General features: G+C 42.6%; 1 protein-coding gene across 1 annotated transcript in view; it reads right to left on the bottom strand.

Moving 5' to 3' along the window:
• Window positions 1–10,366: 10,366 nt before the first annotated feature.
• Window positions 10,367–18,808, bottom strand: part of radil2a (Ras association and DIL domains 2a) — a 34,599-nt gene continuing 26,157 nt past the window's right edge. Inside the window, exons 14-16 of the mRNA XM_074697607.1 lie at window positions 13,627–13,769; window positions 11,310–11,449; window positions 10,367–11,220 (exon numbers count right to left, since the gene is read on the bottom strand). Coding sequence (XP_074553708.1) covers window positions 11,130–11,220; window positions 11,310–11,449; window positions 13,627–13,769 — 374 coding nt within the window. The 3' untranslated portion in view covers window positions 10,367–11,129. The remainder of the gene's footprint in view (window positions 11,221–11,309; window positions 11,450–13,626; window positions 13,770–18,808) is intronic.

Below are 18,808 nucleotides of genomic sequence, written 5' to 3'. Positions count from 1 at the left end.
CATTCCATCACCAGGTGTAGTGGGGAGGTTTTTGATGAATTTTTTGTTAACTTGTAGGTTGTCGAATGTACGTCTGGAGCCGTCCACTGTTATCAGTCTTGCTAGATAGTACAGGCTGTATGGGACTCCAGAGGACCATAGCTTGACCTTTACCTGATTGAAGGATGCTCACAGCTGGCCGACCTCGGGACTCATGTCGGGGAAGATGTAAACAGGGGATCTTTGTATTGGAGACACCCTTTATTCTTGGACAGGTTTTTTTGCGTGAGTCTTCGACTGCTGTCCTTCTTCATGGTAGAATATGTTTTGTCTTGTCTTATCGCCCGGGGTCAAAAAACAATCCTATACATGTATAATGGCTGGTCTAGAAAGTTACGTGTTATTTGGTAGGACAGAGCTGCCTCTACCTGCTGCTCACTCTATTTGACCGGAAGTGAAAGTCGTTTGTATTTAGGGAAAAGAAAAAGAATGGTATTGAATGAGGATGAGGTGACGAGTTCCAAAGGTATGTTTGTAACAATTTGTTTAAATACCACTCAGTCCTCCTCTGCACTGACTCCGGACATGTTTGCCTCTTTTTTCAGTGGAAAGGTGGCCAGCATCAGCAACCAGTTCTCTGAGCCTGACCAGCTTTGTCAGATCCAACCTGCTATCTATGCCTCACTCTGCTCTTTTGCTCATCTGAGTGAGGAGGAGGTCTTCAGACTTCTCCTTAACTCCAAACCCACAACCTGTCCTCTAGATCCTTTACCTACCAGCATCCTGCAGACCATTTTACCCATAACCAAACCTGCAGCCACACACATTAATTCCTCCTTGGAATCTGGGGTCTTCCCTGCAGCTTTTAAACAAGCTCAGGTCACCCCACTGCTCAAGAAACCAAATTTCAACCCAGCCCAGGCTAAAAATTACAAGCCAGTCTCACTTCAGCCCTTCCTGTCAAAAATACTCCAGCAAACAGTCTATAACCAAGTCTCTGAACATCTGCTGAAAAACAACCTGATTGACTCCTATAAATCTGGCTTCAGCTGTGACCACTCCACTGAGACTGCACTCCAGTCAGTCACAGAATCATTGCGACTGGCTTGAGCTGCTGGCCAGTCCTCTGTCCTACTACTGCTTGACTTGTCTGCTGCTTTTGACACAGTTAACGATCAAATCCTCTTCTCCACACTCTCTGAACTTGGCATCCCAGGATCTGTGCTGTTTTGGTTCAAGTCCTACCTCACAGACAGATCCTTCAGAGTGTCATGGAGAGGAGAATTGTCTAACTCACATGGCTTACCAACAGGGGTATCCCAGAGGTCAGTGCTTGGTCCCCTACTCTTTTCCTTATACACCACCTCACTTGGTGCAATGATTCACTCTCATGGCTTCTCTTACCACTGTTATAGCCACTCAGCTTTTCCTGTCTAGTCCACCTGATGAAATAACTGTCTCAGCTCAAATATCAGTATGTCTCGCTGATATCTCCACATAGATGAAGGAGCACCACCCTTAGCTAAATCTGTCCAAAACTGAGCTCATTGTCCTCCCAGCATGTCCCTCGGTTCAACCACAGATCAGTGTCCTGATTTATTCCAATCAACTTGTGTCCACAAACTCTGCCAGAAATCAGGGTGTCATGATTGATGACCAGCTGACCTTTAAGGTTCATGTCGCCTCGATTGCTCAATCTTGTCAATATGCCCTCTGTAATATCAGGAGGATCAGACTCTACCTTACACAACAGGCCACACAGCTTCTGGTACAGGCCCGTGTGATTTCACACATGGACTCCTGCAGCTCCCTTCTAGCAGGCCTCCCTGCGTGTACATTTAAACCTCTGCACGTCTGGTCTTTAACCAGCCCAAAACAGCACGTCACCCTGCTGATAATCCTTCTTCACTGGCTTCCAGTAGCAGCTTCAATAAAATTCAAAGCTCTTCTTCTGGCTTACAAAACATTGACAAGAACGGCTCCTGCCTACCTGGAGTCCCTCATCCAGGTCTACACTCCTTCTCGCCCACTACAATCTGCTTGTGAAAGACACCTGGTGCTCTCTGGCCAGACTCCCTTTCTACTCTGAGATGTGTGAAGACTCATCTGTTTAGGGAACACTTAAGCACCTCCCATTCTTTGTCCTCAGGGGTAGAATAAGTCAGACGGTCTCGGACCCAGCTCTTAGTGAATTTACAGCACTGATCATTGAATGTTGTTGAAGGTTGTATGATATTGCTGCAGTGATTAATTGTGGTTCTTTCACTTAGTTGCAGCACCAGCAGCTAAATAACTTTTAGCACTTTATCACACTAAGGCTTTCCCTTCTGTCCAAATTCTTTCTTATGTTGTACATTGCTTTGGGCAAAAGCGTCTGCTAAATGAAACTGTAGGAGTGTATCTAGTCTACCTAAATAAGAGGTGTCTCTTCACATCTACAAATACTTTCAGAGTCAAGTTCAAGTTGCAGCTTTATTTCAGTAAAGTGGTTTGTTTTTAGAATGAATGTCCCCAAAAGTGGTTTGAAGTTTGTACTGGCTATTCTAACAGTAGCATTTCTTGCTTCTCCAGGACAAAAGAAAAGTTTGCAACCAAGACCGATGCCGTCAGCTCCAAAGGTTGGAATTCATCCATTCATTCCATTAATTCTCAGATGATTAAACTTAATTTAGTTAACACAGTTGAATAAGAAAATGTTTATAGAAAACTTCAAGTGTAGTTCAGTTTAGTACATATCATGTCACAGACACATTTCTGCCCTAACAGTCCTTGGTAGCCAAATAAATATGATGTTTGTTTTTTCATGTGGCTTTTTCAAGAATTGCTATGGTTACTATTGAAAGCACATTACTTTGATAAGCAGAAAACTTTTTTTGCGCATCTGAGGGAAAGCAATGTTGCAGTCAGTAATGCAGTCATGTGGTACACCAAGACCAGAAATGCACAGCTGTTAAGGTTATTCCAAGTGTCATCACAATAATCTATTTTCACTTTGATTTTAATTAAACAATCACAGTGCTTGACTTTTGTAGATAACATAATGAATCTATATTTTAGTAGCTGAAATGTTATTTTAAAAAAATACATTGAACGACTATTTTCTTCAATCTTAACATATTGCATGTTCTTCTGATTGACAGAGATGAAATCCAGAAAAATGTGTGAAAAGAACATGAAGCAAGAACAAAATCAGTGCTGTGATGAAACACTTCATGACACACATTGAAAAGAGAAAGCTAGCAAGATGGAGCGCCAACAATGTAAGATTACTGAACACCCAGTTTTAGAAAACAGAAGTCTTTAATATTTGGGATTTTGTAAATAACCGGGGCCTTCAGTTAAGAGCACAAGGTTTTAAGTTTGTATGTTTTAACAGTTGTACTTTACTACATTGTTGTACAGTTGTACGATTCTTACTGTGGACATTCCCTGCTGTTGTATACAGTTTAATACTCAGTAAAACCAGCAGTTGTCACGTCTCATTTAAGGTGTATTTATTGTCATTCCAGGACAAAGATTAAAAAAGGTAAGGAAATTGGTACTGAGGGTCACATAAAAGCAGCAGAAAAAGTAATAGCAATAAAAAAAGAATTATGTAAATCTTAAATTGCCGACATAAAAATATGAAATTTAAAATAAATAAACCTTGTTGGATGTGTGTGATGTTTTGCAGGGTTGAGCGTTCTGAAAACCTCTGTGAGTAGCTGTTAGAAGGCTGGCTGTTTTGGTCCTGATGCTGCACTGCCTTTTTCCTAAGGGGAGGGCAGTCAACTGTCTATAGGCAAGGTGAGAGGGGTTCTTTAGAATACTGGCAGCTCTTCTCCTACAAATGATATATATGGGAGGGACTAAGGACGCGGTCACACTGGCCAATCGTGCCGTGCCTAAGCACGCTTCAGCCGTAAAGCACGTTTGAATAGGCCAGTGTGACCGCAACTGTGCCGTGCTCAAGCACGATTCCCTTCTGTGTTTCAGCACGCTTCGAAGGGGTGAACTCCGGCACGGTTTACTTCATGCACGAGCACAAGCACACGGACAGCACGTGCGATCCATTATGTATAATCACCACGAGCGCATCTCACCACAATCATTTTAAACAAAGCGGTGGTGAGGGCTGTGTCGGGCGAAAACGACTCACCATAAGTCCAAAAGTCTCTAAAGTTGTAGCAGTGCTCTCTTTTTCTCATTGTGCTGACTCTAATGAGATCACACTTCATGTAAACAGATGCTTCACGATGACGAAGGCGGGCTGTTAGCGTCTGTGATACTCGCTAAAGTCTGGTTCATATTGGGGTAGTGTGACCGCTGGCCGTACTGGCTGGGGAACAGCGCTGCATGGGGGCAATCGTGCTTAGGCACGTTTTGGATGGCCAGTGTGACCGCGCTCATAGATGTTTGTGGCCAATGGGAGGCACCTAATGGGGATCTTATGCTGATTTTACTTTTACTTTTGGGGAGCATTTCTCTCTGCACCAGAGCACTTTCTGTGCCTTACAGTGAAGTAAAATGATGAATGATGTCCTCTGGGCATTTGTTGAAAATTCAGATGACTGAGGTACCAATGCCAGCCTGCATTCTTCTTGTACCCATGTTGATCGGTCACTTAAAAATATTTTGTCTGCAGTGTCACTCAAACTACTGGCCTAACATGACTGCAGGCAATGTGCTAAATGGAGACAGATTCATCCAGATGAACTCCTGATTTACCCTTCAAAGATGTACTTGTGGCGCTAATGCTGTGGTACTTTTTGAGTAAAAGATTTGCTACATAAGACTACCATCTAAATGTTCAGTTGAACAAGTAGGATCCTCACAAACAAGGGTTTTGTCCTGATGTGTGCATGGTTAGTGGCCTGTTAAACCAGTATGGTCCTCACAAGCAAAGGATTGTCCTGATTGTGTGTGTGTATGGTAAGTGGCCTGTTATACCAGTGTAGTCCTCACAATCAAGGGTTTTGTCCTGATTGTGTGTGTATATTTGTGTGTATGGTTCGTGCCCTGTTATACCAGTGAGGTCCTCACAAGCAAGGGTTTTGTCCTGATTGTGTGTGTATATTTGTGTGTATGGTTAGTGCCCTGTTATACCAGTGAGGTCCTCACAAGCAAGGGTTTTGTCCTGATTGTGTGTGTATATTTGTGTGTATGGTTCGTGCCCTGTTATACCAGTGTAGTCCTCACAAACAAGGGTTTTGTCCTGATTGTGTGTGTATATTTGTGTGTATGGTTAGTGCCCTGTTATACCAGTGAAGTCCTTACAAACCATGCCTCTGTCCTTTTTGTGTGTACATGTGCGTGTGTGGGTAGTGTCCAGTCAAACCAGGGTAGTTCTTACAAACCAGGGTTTTGTCCAGATTGTGTATGTGTGTGGTATACGTCCCAATAAACCGGGGTGTCCCTATGAGTCACCACTGTGCTAGGAAACGCCTCCTCCCGCCCCGTCCTCGTAGTCCTGTGAAATGTCAGGTGATCATAGCTTGAGATTCTTTCGCAATATTTAACTCATAAATAGACAGGAATTTTTCTCAATTTTTTTGGATCAGTGTTTTCTTTGTTGCACCTCTCTAGGACAAAGGGAAAGGTGGGTCCCCGTAAACCACCACTGGGCCGGTTTGAGAAAAGTGCCCCGATAAACCACCGTAACCTGTATAGGTGTGTGTGCACCAGTGTGTGTGTGTGTGTGTGTGTGTGTGTGTGTGTGTGTGTGTGTGCGCAAGTGTGTGTGTGTGTGTGTGTGTGTGTGTGTGTGTGTGTGTGTGTGTGTGTGTGTGTGTTTAAGTGAGAGTGTGAAATGATTTTGCTAGTTCCTATAGGCTAACAGGCGGAGCAGAGGGACATACAGTGGAACCAAGGGATTCTGGGTAAACAGATGTGATGGACACAGGAGCTGAATGGAGCAGAACTTACACAGAGCTTTATGCTCTGAGCTCTTAAAGTGCTGCTACACCTCTGGGTACCCATCCCTATCTGTCAGCCTCCTCCTGACCAACAGGTACCAGGTGTCCCCTGTTCTCCTCAAATGATCAAATCCCTGTACAACTTATAATCTCAGTGAAGTCAGAGCAGATGAATACATGAATGGGATCAGCTTTTCTGTTTGAACAGTTTCTTGGAGCAGGCTGCACACGCTTTGATTCACTGCAAGTATTTTAACTTGAGGTTAAATATGGAACTTGTCTCTCTCTTTGTGGACATTTAAGTTTAAGAGACTCATCATCTGTTAAACATTTGAAGATTATTCTTCAGCCTCTTCCGCCTGTTTAGATGTTCAGACCTGATTCCACCATGAGACTGAAATCCTGATCGCTGTTCAGTAAGCATTTACTCTCTGAGATAATAGATAAAAAGAGTTTTATGGGAAAAGATAGATTTAAATCATTTATCAAAGCTGATCACTGACTTATTTTAAGCTGTTTGTGTGTGTGTGTGTGTGTGTGTGTGTGTGTGTGTGTGTGTGTGTGTGTGTGTGTGTGTGTGTGTGTGTGTGTGTGAGTGTGTGTGTGCGAGTGTGTGTGTGTTTGAGAGTGAGTATGTGAAATGATTTTGCTAGTTGCTACAGGCTAACAGACAGAGCAGAGGGAAACACAGTGGAACCAAAGGATTCTGGGTAAACAGATGTGATGGACACAGGGGCTGAATGGAGCAGAACTTACACAGAGCTTTATGCTCTGAGCTCTTAAAGTGCTGCTACACCTCACCCATCAACACATCCACACCACACCCACACGCTGATGGCAGAGACTTCTGCTGTAGCAACCATCAGTTTTATCTGACATATTCACACCCATCCACACACCACCGACCAACAGAGGGAGCACTTTCAGGGTTCAGTGTCTTGCTCAAGGGCACTTTGGCAACTGCAGGTGTTGGGAGTTGAATCCCTCGGCCTTTTGACTGACAGAAAACGACTCCACCACAGAGCAAGGGACGCCCTGACAAGGTGTTGAACCCTAACAAAGATCACAGTTAGTCTGAACAAAACTTAGACCCTGCACCCAAGAACAAGTCTGAGAAACCAGCTGGAGAAGAAATAGAGTACTCATTACTGCTTCTCAACCCTTATTTTCAGAATCAGGAAAAACAAACTATAATAATAACTAATAACTTTATTTCTATCACACTTTTTAAAAGAAAAAGTTCACAAAGTTCTTTGGTGATTAAAACATGGCAGAGAATCAGGAGGATGACAAGAAACACTTCGCTGGAGGAACGAAGCGGGCGTGGCAGTAAGAAGCCTGGCTGCTGATGTGCTTTAAACCAGCTGGAGGTGGGAGAGGGATTTATGTGGTAAAGTGGAGTCAAGCTGAGAGAAGACGAATGCATGGATGACTTTTCCCAGGTTGACTTGTGACATAAAGGATTTGTCTTTGGAGATGATCTGAGGTGAATGAACCAGGACTGATCATTTTCTTAACGTGTTGATGGAAGGTTCAAGCTGGGTCAGAGAAGACTGAGGTTTCTCATATTGATGCACTGCAAAAAACTTAAATCCTGTCAAGCGATTTTGTCTTATCTAAAGTAAAAGTTGTATTCTTATACTTGATATGAGCCAAATTCAACTCATCAGTCCAGAAAAATGTCTTGTTTTAAGCTGTTTAAAGAGAAAATGATCTGAATTGCTTGTACCAAGTTACAAAAAAAATCTGCCAATGGAACAAGATTTACTCAAAAATTTGCTTGACGCGAGAATAATGCCCTAAAACAAGAAACCTTTCTCCTAGTTGATTTGCAGATTTTTTTGACTTGTTACAAGCAATTCAGACCTAATTTTTGTCTTTAAAAAACCCGAATTGATACGTTTTTCTGGAATGGTCTGGTGGATGTAGCTCATATTAAGTCTGGAAAGACATTTTCAACTGACAATAAGACAAAAACACTTGATTAGAGTTCAGTTTTTTTCAGTGTGTGACGTACTGTGTAAGCTGAGGCAGGAGAAAAGTTTGATTGGCCCCAGAGTCATTAACCTGTGAGAAACTTTTGGCCAGGTAAAAAACAGCAGCTTGGCCTCTTTGGTCACCAGGTCTCAGCGGGAGGTGTGTATATGTGTGTCATCTGCATAAGGGTGAAATGATAAGTTGTGACAGTAAATGGTGGTAAATTGAAAATAAAAGTGAGCCCAAAATTGAACCATGAGGTACACCATGATTAAACTGGGGAGTGAGAGCTGTTGATGACCTGTGGTGACCACAGAGGCTCTGTTTAGGAGATAGAAAAACACAAGTAGGTGCCCTCGATCCCCACCCAGGAGTCACTGCTGAAAGACTACAGTCTGGTTCTTTGAAGAGGGCAGTTCCTGGACTGTGCAGCGCACTAACCACAGAGTTTCTCAGAGATGTTATTTTTGTTCATAAATAACTGAGCAGTCTGTGTTTGGCTGAACTCGATCTTACTCGACTTTAAACCATCCGTCTGAGGCTCAACATGCTGAGTTATTCTCATCCTTTGAGTACTAAATCAACCTGAAGCACAACCCCACATGACCTCACATGACCTCACGACCTCACATGACCTCACGTGACCTGATGACAGGTGTTGTTACATTATTCGACCTTTTGAACTCATTGCTGTTTTTACACACATGCCTCAGTACAGAGAGAGCAGAGTGAAGCAAGAGGGCGCTCATCAAATCAGAGATGTTAACGTCAGATCACGGTCTTTGGATCTTATGCTCCTCTCTTTGCTGCTAAGTTCATTCATAGAGGAGCTAACAGGCGGCTGGCTGAATGTGTGGCAGTTCTCCTCAATATTTTCAATCAGTATAAGGGCTGATTAACTGTTCCAGCCTCTTTTTCCCATTATGCTTTAGATACAGAGTAAACTGGGGTATGAGTGAATTGTCCTGACAGCTCTGTGGTCTAAGTGGGAGTTTCTTCGACTGGGTCTAAACATAAACGGCTGTTTGCTGTTTCCATCCTGCAGGTTTGACCATCGCAGCATCAGCCTGGTCCTTTCCCCCTCTGCAGATCCATCTCATCCAGCTAACTGAGGTGGTGTTACTAGCACACAACAAGGTCTCCAGTCTGATCCGGATGATCCAGGACTGGGTCAGGATCCACAGGTCACAGATTGAGGTTTGTAGAATAGAATAGAATAGAATAGAATAGAATAGATTGGAATAGAATAGAACATAATAAACATAATAATAATAAAGGGGAAATTCAGAGTCACAGCAGCAGCACAAGGAAGTATATCGTGCAAAACATTCAAGAATATATAAACAGAATAATATGATAAGTGTCAGAGAACACCACCACAGAGAACACCAGCCCCTGCACCGGTTAGCATAAGCATGCAACAGGCTGCTAACATCTGAATTCTTGTGTGAAAACAGTGTGACCATGGCTACATGTGGGATCTCCAGACAAACACAGAACCAAAAAAAAAAAAAAAACAACCACAAACCTTACTTTAAACTCAATCAGTTAGGTGTCAATGACAAACTAATTAGACATAAAAAGTAATGACTGGGTCCATACGATACAAAGAGAACACCAAAGAGAAGAAAAAAGACAAACAAAATAAAAGGAACCATAGAGAGAGAGCTGCTGCAACAGGTTGAAACTTGGGCTGCACCTAGCAATGGAAAAGTGTTCCTTCAGAGGAAACACAGCAGTCACTGACAGCTCTGCAAGGTTGGACCCTGTCCCCCTGACCTCCAGTGGTTGGACGCTGACCTCCAGTGGTTGGACCCTGACCTCCAGTGGTTTGGACCCTGACCTACAGTGGTTGGACCCTGACCTCCAGTGATTGGACCCTGACCTCCAGTGGTTTGACCCTGACCTCCAGTGATTGGACCCTGACCCCCTGACCTCCAGTGGTTGGGCCCTGACCCCTTACTTCTGAGAAGGCTTCAGTCAGATTGCTGTGGATCACTGTGAAGTTCAGACTGAATTTTATCAGCAGCTCTGAAAGCCTCGGCAGTCAGCTGCTTTTTGAACCTGTTTGCACTTAAATCTCAGTCTCAGATGTGTTTGTGGGTTGTTTTTATTTTATCGGGCTAACATTGTTTTTATGTTTAAAGATCAGACAGACGTAAAATACAGAGACTGTGAAATGCTCAGAGTCAGCAGAAAGAAACCACAGGGAGGCTATAAACAGGTCCAGACACACCCAGCTGCAGCTACACCCTGTTACAACACACACACACACACACACACACACACACACACACACACACACACACACACACACACACACACACACACACACACACACACACACACACACACACACACACACACACACACACACACATTTAGAGGACACAGAAAACAAACATACAGGCCAGCAGGTTTTCAAGGAAAAAATATTTATTCCATACTTTCAAAAATACTGTGAATATAAATATTAAAAAAGAATACTGTTATTAAAAATCCTTACACTGGGAAGACGTGTGCTGAAGGCTGAAGCTGTATGTTCTTAGACAGTGTTACACAGATTTATACAGATGGATTTTCAACCCACCAGCTGCTCTCAGATCAGCCGTTATATTTCAGCCAGAGCAGTGACAGAAGAGTTTTAATACAAACAGCCTGGACAAAGATTGGTTGTCAGAACAGAAAGTTCTGTGTGACGCTCTGAAGGCTACAGAAAAAAAAACTGACCAACTTTACATAAAAGATTTATTTCTGCTATTCAGCCTAACACAGAAGAAAAGTGTGTTGAAGGTTGAAATGCTGCTGCTTGCTCATAGGTGATGAAAACATTAAGGTAGTGTCAGGAGAAACCAAATGCCACAGAAATACAATGTGAATAAAACAGCAGGTAATTGCAGTAAACAGATGCAGTTTCACAGTTTTTCAAAGAGCAGTAATGTAAATATGATAAAAGAACGGTCAAATGAATCCAGGAAATGCCATAAATGGATCCAGTCTGGCTCCTGAAGCAGCTTAGAGGTTATGTCAGACAGACGAATGTGAGCTCAGACGTTTAAACAGATGTTTCAGTAACACCACAGACAGTTATTTCCCTCCCAGTTTATTTACAGCGGTCTGAAGCGGAGCAGCCAAACAGAAACCCTGTCTTCACACAAAGACTGTGACTGAACACAATACGCCTCTCCTGCAGTAGTGGCTCGAAAACACTGAAAACCTTTGGAAATTAGTTAAAAACAGGGGTGGCTCTGACTCTGAGAGGATCCACAGCAGGTTCTTTCAACGCTTCGGCATCGTGGAGCTCTGTGAGTCGATCTTTGCAACCAGCAACCGCAGAGAGTCCCCTGAGGACCGGATCAGCTCCCTGCCTCTGAGACAGAAACACAGAGAGGAGTGAACACAGGGCCAGTATGGGGACAACAGGGGCATTCTGAGTACTGTGTGCACTGTTCTACTCACATGCTGTACTCCATGCCAACCAGGCTGATGCCGTTGACGGCGAGAACTCTGTCCCCTGTTCTCAGTTTGTGACATTGAGCGGCTGGAGAGTCAGGGACGACAGACTTCACGTAGATGCCACTCATTCTCAGAGGAGTTCTCTACCAGCAGAACAAAGAGGTGTGAAGAAAACCAGGCACATTTGAACTCATCTAGCTGCTAACAGACTTAAACAGTTCTTCATCCGACAGTTATTACAGCTGATGTTTGATGTTTAAGGACACGGACCTGTGCTCCCTTTATTTGTCCTGAATGAATCCTCCTGTCGTAAGGTGAAGCACCCTGCTTTAAACGTGTGCACCTGTCGATGTATGTCCAATGGAGGAAGATTGAGAGCAACAGCTATTCAGATCACTGCTATGTGCCGAAGAATTCTCTTTTTTTAAATATTGTGGAAAGACTGTCTGATTGTTTTTACAGCTGTCTCATCCCCCCATTGGATTATATAGAAGTATTTCTTTTTTAAAAACAAATCACAAACACAAAAGTGATTACTGACACTTACTTAGGAGCTTGATCAAACACTGAAATGGGGACAGACGACCGTGAATTCATGTTTTCCTGAATCTATCAAATCCCCCAAAAAAGACTGAACTATTCCGCCCTCCTGAGCAAAGAGACGTTTGAAGGACGTCCTTTTACAGTCATTTCTGACATCTTTTGGTCTCCTAAAAGTGCAGACTGTTCCTCCAGAGAACATATGTCCATGTATGACGTCCACAGTACCTTTGTATGAGAGCTACCTACTGCACAGAGAGACCATCACAAACACTGATCACGCCGGGCCTTGTACCGAGGCCCTCCAGTTCCAAAGCAAAGTCCCTATGGACTGAGCAGCTGTCTCCACTGATGCTACTGAATCCATTTAGGTCTTTGTTCTTGTTTTGATTCTCCTTCTAGTTTCTGTGTCTGACTGTAGTCCAGTTTCTGAAGGTGGCAGACTGCTCCTGTTCATTTTCCTGTAGCTTCATTTGGTTTACTCAGTAGCAGATGGTAACTGTAAATACAGACAATGGCGTCACACAATTCCACATCAAAGCTGCTGCCGAGCCAAATGAAGCTACAGGACCTCTACAGGAATATGTATCATCATGGAAACAGGAAATGGAAACAAACAAACTAAATATTACTTTTCTAAACCAATGTTTAAAGTTAGACGTCCAAAAGTTTCGCAAAAGGATGTCTGTTGAAGGTCTGCTAACGCAGTGGCAAGATGCTGTGAACTTCATAAATGGACATTCAGTTGATGTCAGAAAAAGATGTCAATCAAAAATGACATTCAAAGGACGTCCTTTGAATATCTCTTTGCCACTTATTTGGTCAGTCGGTCGGTTGGTTAGTCAGTCAGTCACTCTCCTGCTCAAAGGTCCACTTGATGTCTAAAAAGCCGACGTTCATTGATGCCTCCTCCGCCTGCATATTGACGTCCGTCTTAGTGGGGCCGTGGTCAGTGGTCCAGATAGTGGACGTGATTTGATGACTGTGCTGCCCTGACCTGTGTGTTTTTCCTGTAATCTGTGTGTGAGGTCTGAGTTGATGTGACTCTCGTTTCACTGGTTTCCAGCAGCGACCTCTCTGTGTAGAGAAGCGAAGCCAGTGTGGAACTTCTAAAAACTGCAGGTCGTTGAGTGTTAACATGAGATGGGCATTAAACAGCTGGTCGTTACAGAAAAAATAAATGTTTACATCCTGGTTCATTAAAGGATATTTAGAATCAAAGGCTGAGGTCTCTACCATGTTTTCCCTCTGTTACATTTCCACCAGTCAGAGCTGAGCACAGATGATTTCCAGTTCCAGTTTAGTTCTGGATCTGTTTTGACCTGAGGGATATATTCTACACTTTCTGTTGCTCTCTTGCTGCCTCCACAAGGATGTGACATGGATCCTCCCAGCTCTAAAACTGAGAGTGTTTAAAAACACATCCAAACAGTCATATCGAGTGTTTCCAGAACATACAACAGGTCTCCAGTTCTCAGCAGGAACTTTTAGTGTGATTAGGTTCACTGCTCCCATCTGTTGAAGCTGAAATCTTCTGAGTCTGATCTGATTAGTTTCCACAGATTAAAGCGGTTGCACAAGGTTTTGATATGTGTGGATTAAAGTGAGAAAAGACAAAAGCTGGTTGAAGAAACTCAGGGTAAGAGCCCACCTTTCATCTGTCTAACTGCTACTGTTCTGTGACTACCTGGTTTAAAGAATGATAGAGAGATGATGAAAGGAAAGAAGACAAGGAAGAGGATGTTTGCTGGGTGATGAAGGACAGAATTAATTCTTATACCAGTCCATCCACGAGGGCGAGTCCGAGGCCGTGAGGTCCTCTGTGTAACTCCACCGTGAACACTTCCTCACTCTCATCTTCTTTATCCTCCTCGACTTCACCCTCTTCTCCTTTGCTCTCTGTCTGTCGCTCCACAAATCCACCTGTTAAAACACACACAGACAGAAAACACTGAACTATCTTCTGCAACAAAACTAAAATATGTCAACACAAAGTGCTTAAACAGAAACAGACCTTAAATGGACCTGCAGGGTCAGGACCAGGGTAATGTTCGTCCACTTTTATTTAGAAGGAAAAAAAAATCCTTGATTTTGTGGCCATGTTTGTACATAACTCTAAATCCTGATAAATTAAATGACATTAGTTATTCTTTAATTTTCATCCATCACAACATGATTTCACCCCGTTTTAATCTGAAGCTTGACCCAACACCTGATCACCTTGCAAACCATTAGCATGCTAACACAAACTGAAACATGCAGCATGAGGCATCACTACCAATTGTACTTTGTGTTTATAGGATTTTTAATTGTTTGAATTTGATTTGAAAAGCACAAACACAAACATCTTCAGGGAAAAGATAATCTATAGTGCGTTAAGTACGTAGGTCTTCAGCTTGGAAGTGTTGGAATGCTGTCATTAAAGCTTGGAATTCACTTCCTGTGATTAGCATGCTGCTAGCCCTGCTAAAGTTCCAACATGAGGTGTGAATTTAAAAGTAGAGTCTGCTGAGTTTTCCCCAAAAAATAAAATGTCATCTCTTACAGGAACAATCCTGCTCAATTGTCTCCTCTGGGCCTCTATACATGTGTGTCAGCGTCTGTGTCTACCTCAACCCCCCTCCTCTGACTGGATGTTGATGGTTTGGTAGTTTCGGGACGTTTCTGGTTGGAGAGTAGCCATGACTACCTCAGCCAATCACAGAGCGCCCAGTGTGCAAGCAACTGTGTGTTGATGATAGTGAGTCAAAAAGCTAATCAGAGCAGCTACAATAGTGGACGTAGCATGGAGGAGGAAAAACAAAGTGAAACAAAACAGCAAACAGATAAAGCATTTCCTAAAGGAGGGTGAAGCTTGGCTCAAATTTCAGGAACAGCACGGGACAAAGAGCGACGTGAGTTAGCTTTCTGCTAACCAGGTATGTGTGAAATACCCATAATAAGCATGTGCTAACATGCCAAATCAGGTGCATGGCTCTCAAGTCCCCCCGACATAGAAACTCAATGCTACAGGTGGTTGCTGGGCTAATGAGTGTGTTCACATAGTTGCGGTCGGAGGCTGTGGGTGTGTGCTGCTGCTAGCACTGAGCCAAGGAGGAGGAGCCCAGTTTAAATGTTGTGTTTACAAACAAATAATGAAAACTCCTGCAGACTCTACTTTTAAATTTTGAAAAACAAACGAAAAAAAAAAAAAAGTTGTATTAATCAATACTTTTTCTCCAAACATCTAGCCCAGCTTTGATCCATATCAGCTGAATGAACCTGAATGACATAAATCTGTTGGCCTGTTAGCCTGAGCCAGGCTACACACTGACCAGTCAGTCTGCTGTGAGCAGACTGACTGGTACTAGCCTGGAACATGTACCCTCTGCCTCTGTCATGTCATTGGTTCTGACACTGAAACACAGAAATAACAGTGGCTTCATGATACAACCTGTTCCCACACTGCAGAGTGTAGAATGTCACACACACACACACACACACACACACACACACACACACACACACACACACACACACACACACACACACACACACACAACACCCCCCCCCAGATTAAGATTCCACGCACCAACCGGACTGTAAACTCCCATGATGCCTGGCTATGTTCTCTGTGACATCACCACCTCGCTGTGATTCTTGGGTCAGATTATGGGATTAACAACTTTCGGAATAATGTTAACTAATGCCCAAAATCCACACAGAGCAGCAGATTCATCATGAGTTGTTTGAGACCAGTTTTCATCCCAAAAAGCCTTTAAAAAGATGTCAGGGCCAAATCATTTCAGATTAATTACACTTTGGTTAATTCCTCTGTCTTTAGGTTTCTACCAACCAACATATGCCCTGATGAAGGCTGTGAGGTCCAACATGTCAGCCTAGGTATGTGTTTCTAGACGTGGTTACAGTTTATCACAACAAGTGCTTAAAGAGGTTTGTAGGAAGTGGTTGTTAGCAGAAGAGTTATTAAGTTTCAGTTATTTGACGCCCTTCATACAAACAGATCCCAGTGAAACAGAAACATATACTAGTGCTGGTTGTAAAGCCTGTCAGTTCAGATACAAGTGTTTGATTTGGTTCGTAATTGAACGTCTTTCTTATTTAACACAGAGCGAGAGAACAAACACAGGCGACCAATGAGAGTAAAGATGTCTGATTAACATCAACTCAATCCTCACACTGGGGGGTTTGTAAGGAGTATTAACAGGTTGAACCTCTTACAGTCAAACACAATCTCATGTGACAGAAAGTGTTTCTGAAGGTAACAGTGGGGGAGGGGGCAAAACGAGGCTGTTTAATCCCAGAATGACAGGAAAAACTGCATTACATGGGTCAAAACTGGGCTTAGGAGGATAAGAAACTAGTTTTGAATGTTTTCAGACAGACATTTAATGATTTACTTCATTTTCTCAATCAAAATGAGAACAGAAAATCCAAAATGTTGAAGATTGTTGTGAAATGAAGTGTTAAACTGTGGAACTGAAAGTCTACATCTGTTGTCATGATACAGAAACTCAAACTGAGAGTACTCTGAACCATGAAATACAAACTGAAAGCCATTATTTTAAGTTCATGTCGGGAATTTATTTGATGGAAAAAAGTTGGTTGAATATGTCGGATAGAGATAAAAATTAAAAATATTAGTTTTTGTCTTAATTGTCAGTAATGGGATTTTCGTACAGTTAAGTTTTTTACGGGGCCTAATAATTACATCTGAAGGATAAGATCCAGGAGAGAAAGTTTAGATTTACAAAGTGAAAGAATGAGGTTAAACAGAAAAATGTGTCTTCATTAAAGCTGCATAACAGGTTTTTATTTAAAAGCTAAAGTCGTAGCGCCCGGCCGGTAAAGATGACTTCATGCTGTAGATCCAGGAACACTGAGGGTGGAGAGGAAACTCTGCTTCCTGCAAGCTGAGCCTCCCTCTGCAGTGTTTCCTCTCCACATTCCTGAGCTCACAATCAATAAAACAACTCCTTCATGTCTGGGAGAATCTTTAGGATGGACCAGGAACCACCCTGGACTAACATGCAGCAGGTACAAAAGGTCAAAGGTCAAGTCACTAAAAGTTTCCTCAAGAGACGACAGGGAAAGACAGAGAAAGGTCTGTGTGTGAGAAGTTTTCAACAGTGAAGCTGGAGCTGGTGACTTCTCAACGCTTCAGGAGGGCCTGCTTCAGATCATTACACTGGAGAAATGAAAAAGCTTTGGGACCAACTGTTGACAGAACAGGAAACAGGGTGACAGTGGGGAACGACATGCAGCCGCTGGATGACAAACCTCTTGGTCTGCGTCCAAACCGTGTGCATTTAATTATTTGTTTAGAAAGTCATGCTGTCTGATGATATGAATAAACAGGTTTACCATGCCAGAGATAAAAGAGAATCTCATTAGTGTAACATTTTAAGGTGATAAGTTTCAGGTTATAACATGATTACCTTATTGTTAAACATTTATTGTTGATTTGATGAAAAACTACTTCATGTTTGGGATAAGACATGAACAGATTCTGCTCGGTGGATGATATAATGATACATTCGCTAAGACAGAGGCTGAAATGCTTGGGGCTGTACAGAAGCAGGGATCAGTCTGACCCTCTGGAGGTGGTTTCAGTAATTTTTAATAAGCTAGAGGAGCACAGGAGGCTCCACAGACACAAGCTGCAGCAGTCTCTAATTAAAAGTGTCAGGTTTTTGAATTTGTAGAGTACAAGTAAATCCAAGGCTCAAAATATGAATGGACAAGCCACAGCAACAGACGCTCCATTCAGGATAACATCATCTTTGTTAACTGGCCCCCAAGCTACCACTAACACACAAAGGTTCCTCTACCCAGGTTTTTTTATTTTTAATTTATCTAGGCAGGAGAAAACCTCACTGAGGTTCCAAATCTTGTTTCAAAGAGTGTCCTGGCCAAGACAGCAGTAGTGAACGGTGTCTGCTTTTTACTAGGACAGTGCCATAAACTCAGTATCACGTGAGACTTATCTCACTATCTCGTGACACTGATGAGATTGTTTCTCTGGCGTGGCAGCAATACTTTTCTGTACAAACGAAGTAAATTGCTAAAAACTGCAATAAACCATAAAAAAGTAAATCTTACACAAATTATTTCTAAACACGGAAATGTGATGGCTGTATCCCTCAGATATTAAAATGTAAAGAACATGATGATGTAGGATTGAACGTAGGAAGTGACGTGAACAGCTGCGCACTGGATCGTAATGATGTTCAGACTCAATGCTGGATCTCTGCAAAGGCACTGGAGAAAGGAAACAGTGCTCTGGGACACGTTGTAAACACAACATGAAAGTCTGACTCCCCAGATTTTATAGACTAAAGAATGATCCATCTGGTTTCCAATCTGGTCTGAAATCTTCTGCCAATTTGATCTGAATATTAAGGGTTTAAACCAATGTATTTACTGATGCTTTTTGTCTTTATTTGCAGTCCATATTTTAACAAGGTGGCCAAATGAGACCAACACAGAGCTGCATAAAACAGCAGTTACTCAAGTGCCCACTGAGGGATAGACCTCTCAGCCTCATTCAGATTATTTGAGAGTTTGAGTCAGCGTTTCTAATCGGTGTCAGCACATTGGATGATAACCATAACCCTTTGAGCTGAGATACTTTTGGTTCGACTTTTCTAATCATTTCCTGTACGGCATTTCCCCCACAGCTCTGGGATTTGTTTTGTCTCATTCCTGAGACAATGTTGAATTTTTTCGATGTGGCGTGTTTCATTAGTTGAAATGCCCGTGTATGACGCTGCTATGAGGATTTCTAGCTGGTTGTTAAACAGACTGGATTCAGTTTTGATGCATTTACATGATCCTGAAAAAGTGAAAAGGAGCACTACCATGATGATTAATTATTTTAATTATTTTTGGGGACTGTGGAAATGGTCTGATGGGGATTGCAAGATCAACAAACAGTTGAAGTCTCTCACAGAGCATCTTTA

Source organism: Halichoeres trimaculatus, unplaced genomic scaffold (genome assembly GCF_033239565.1).
Source record: "Halichoeres trimaculatus isolate MK-OKI-2021-1 unplaced genomic scaffold, fHalTri1.1 fHalTri1_scaffold_20, whole genome shotgun sequence".
In the NCBI taxonomy this organism is placed as follows: domain Eukaryota; kingdom Metazoa; phylum Chordata; class Actinopteri; order Labriformes; family Labridae; genus Halichoeres; species Halichoeres trimaculatus.
This window is presented reverse-complemented; position numbering and strand designations above follow the sequence as displayed.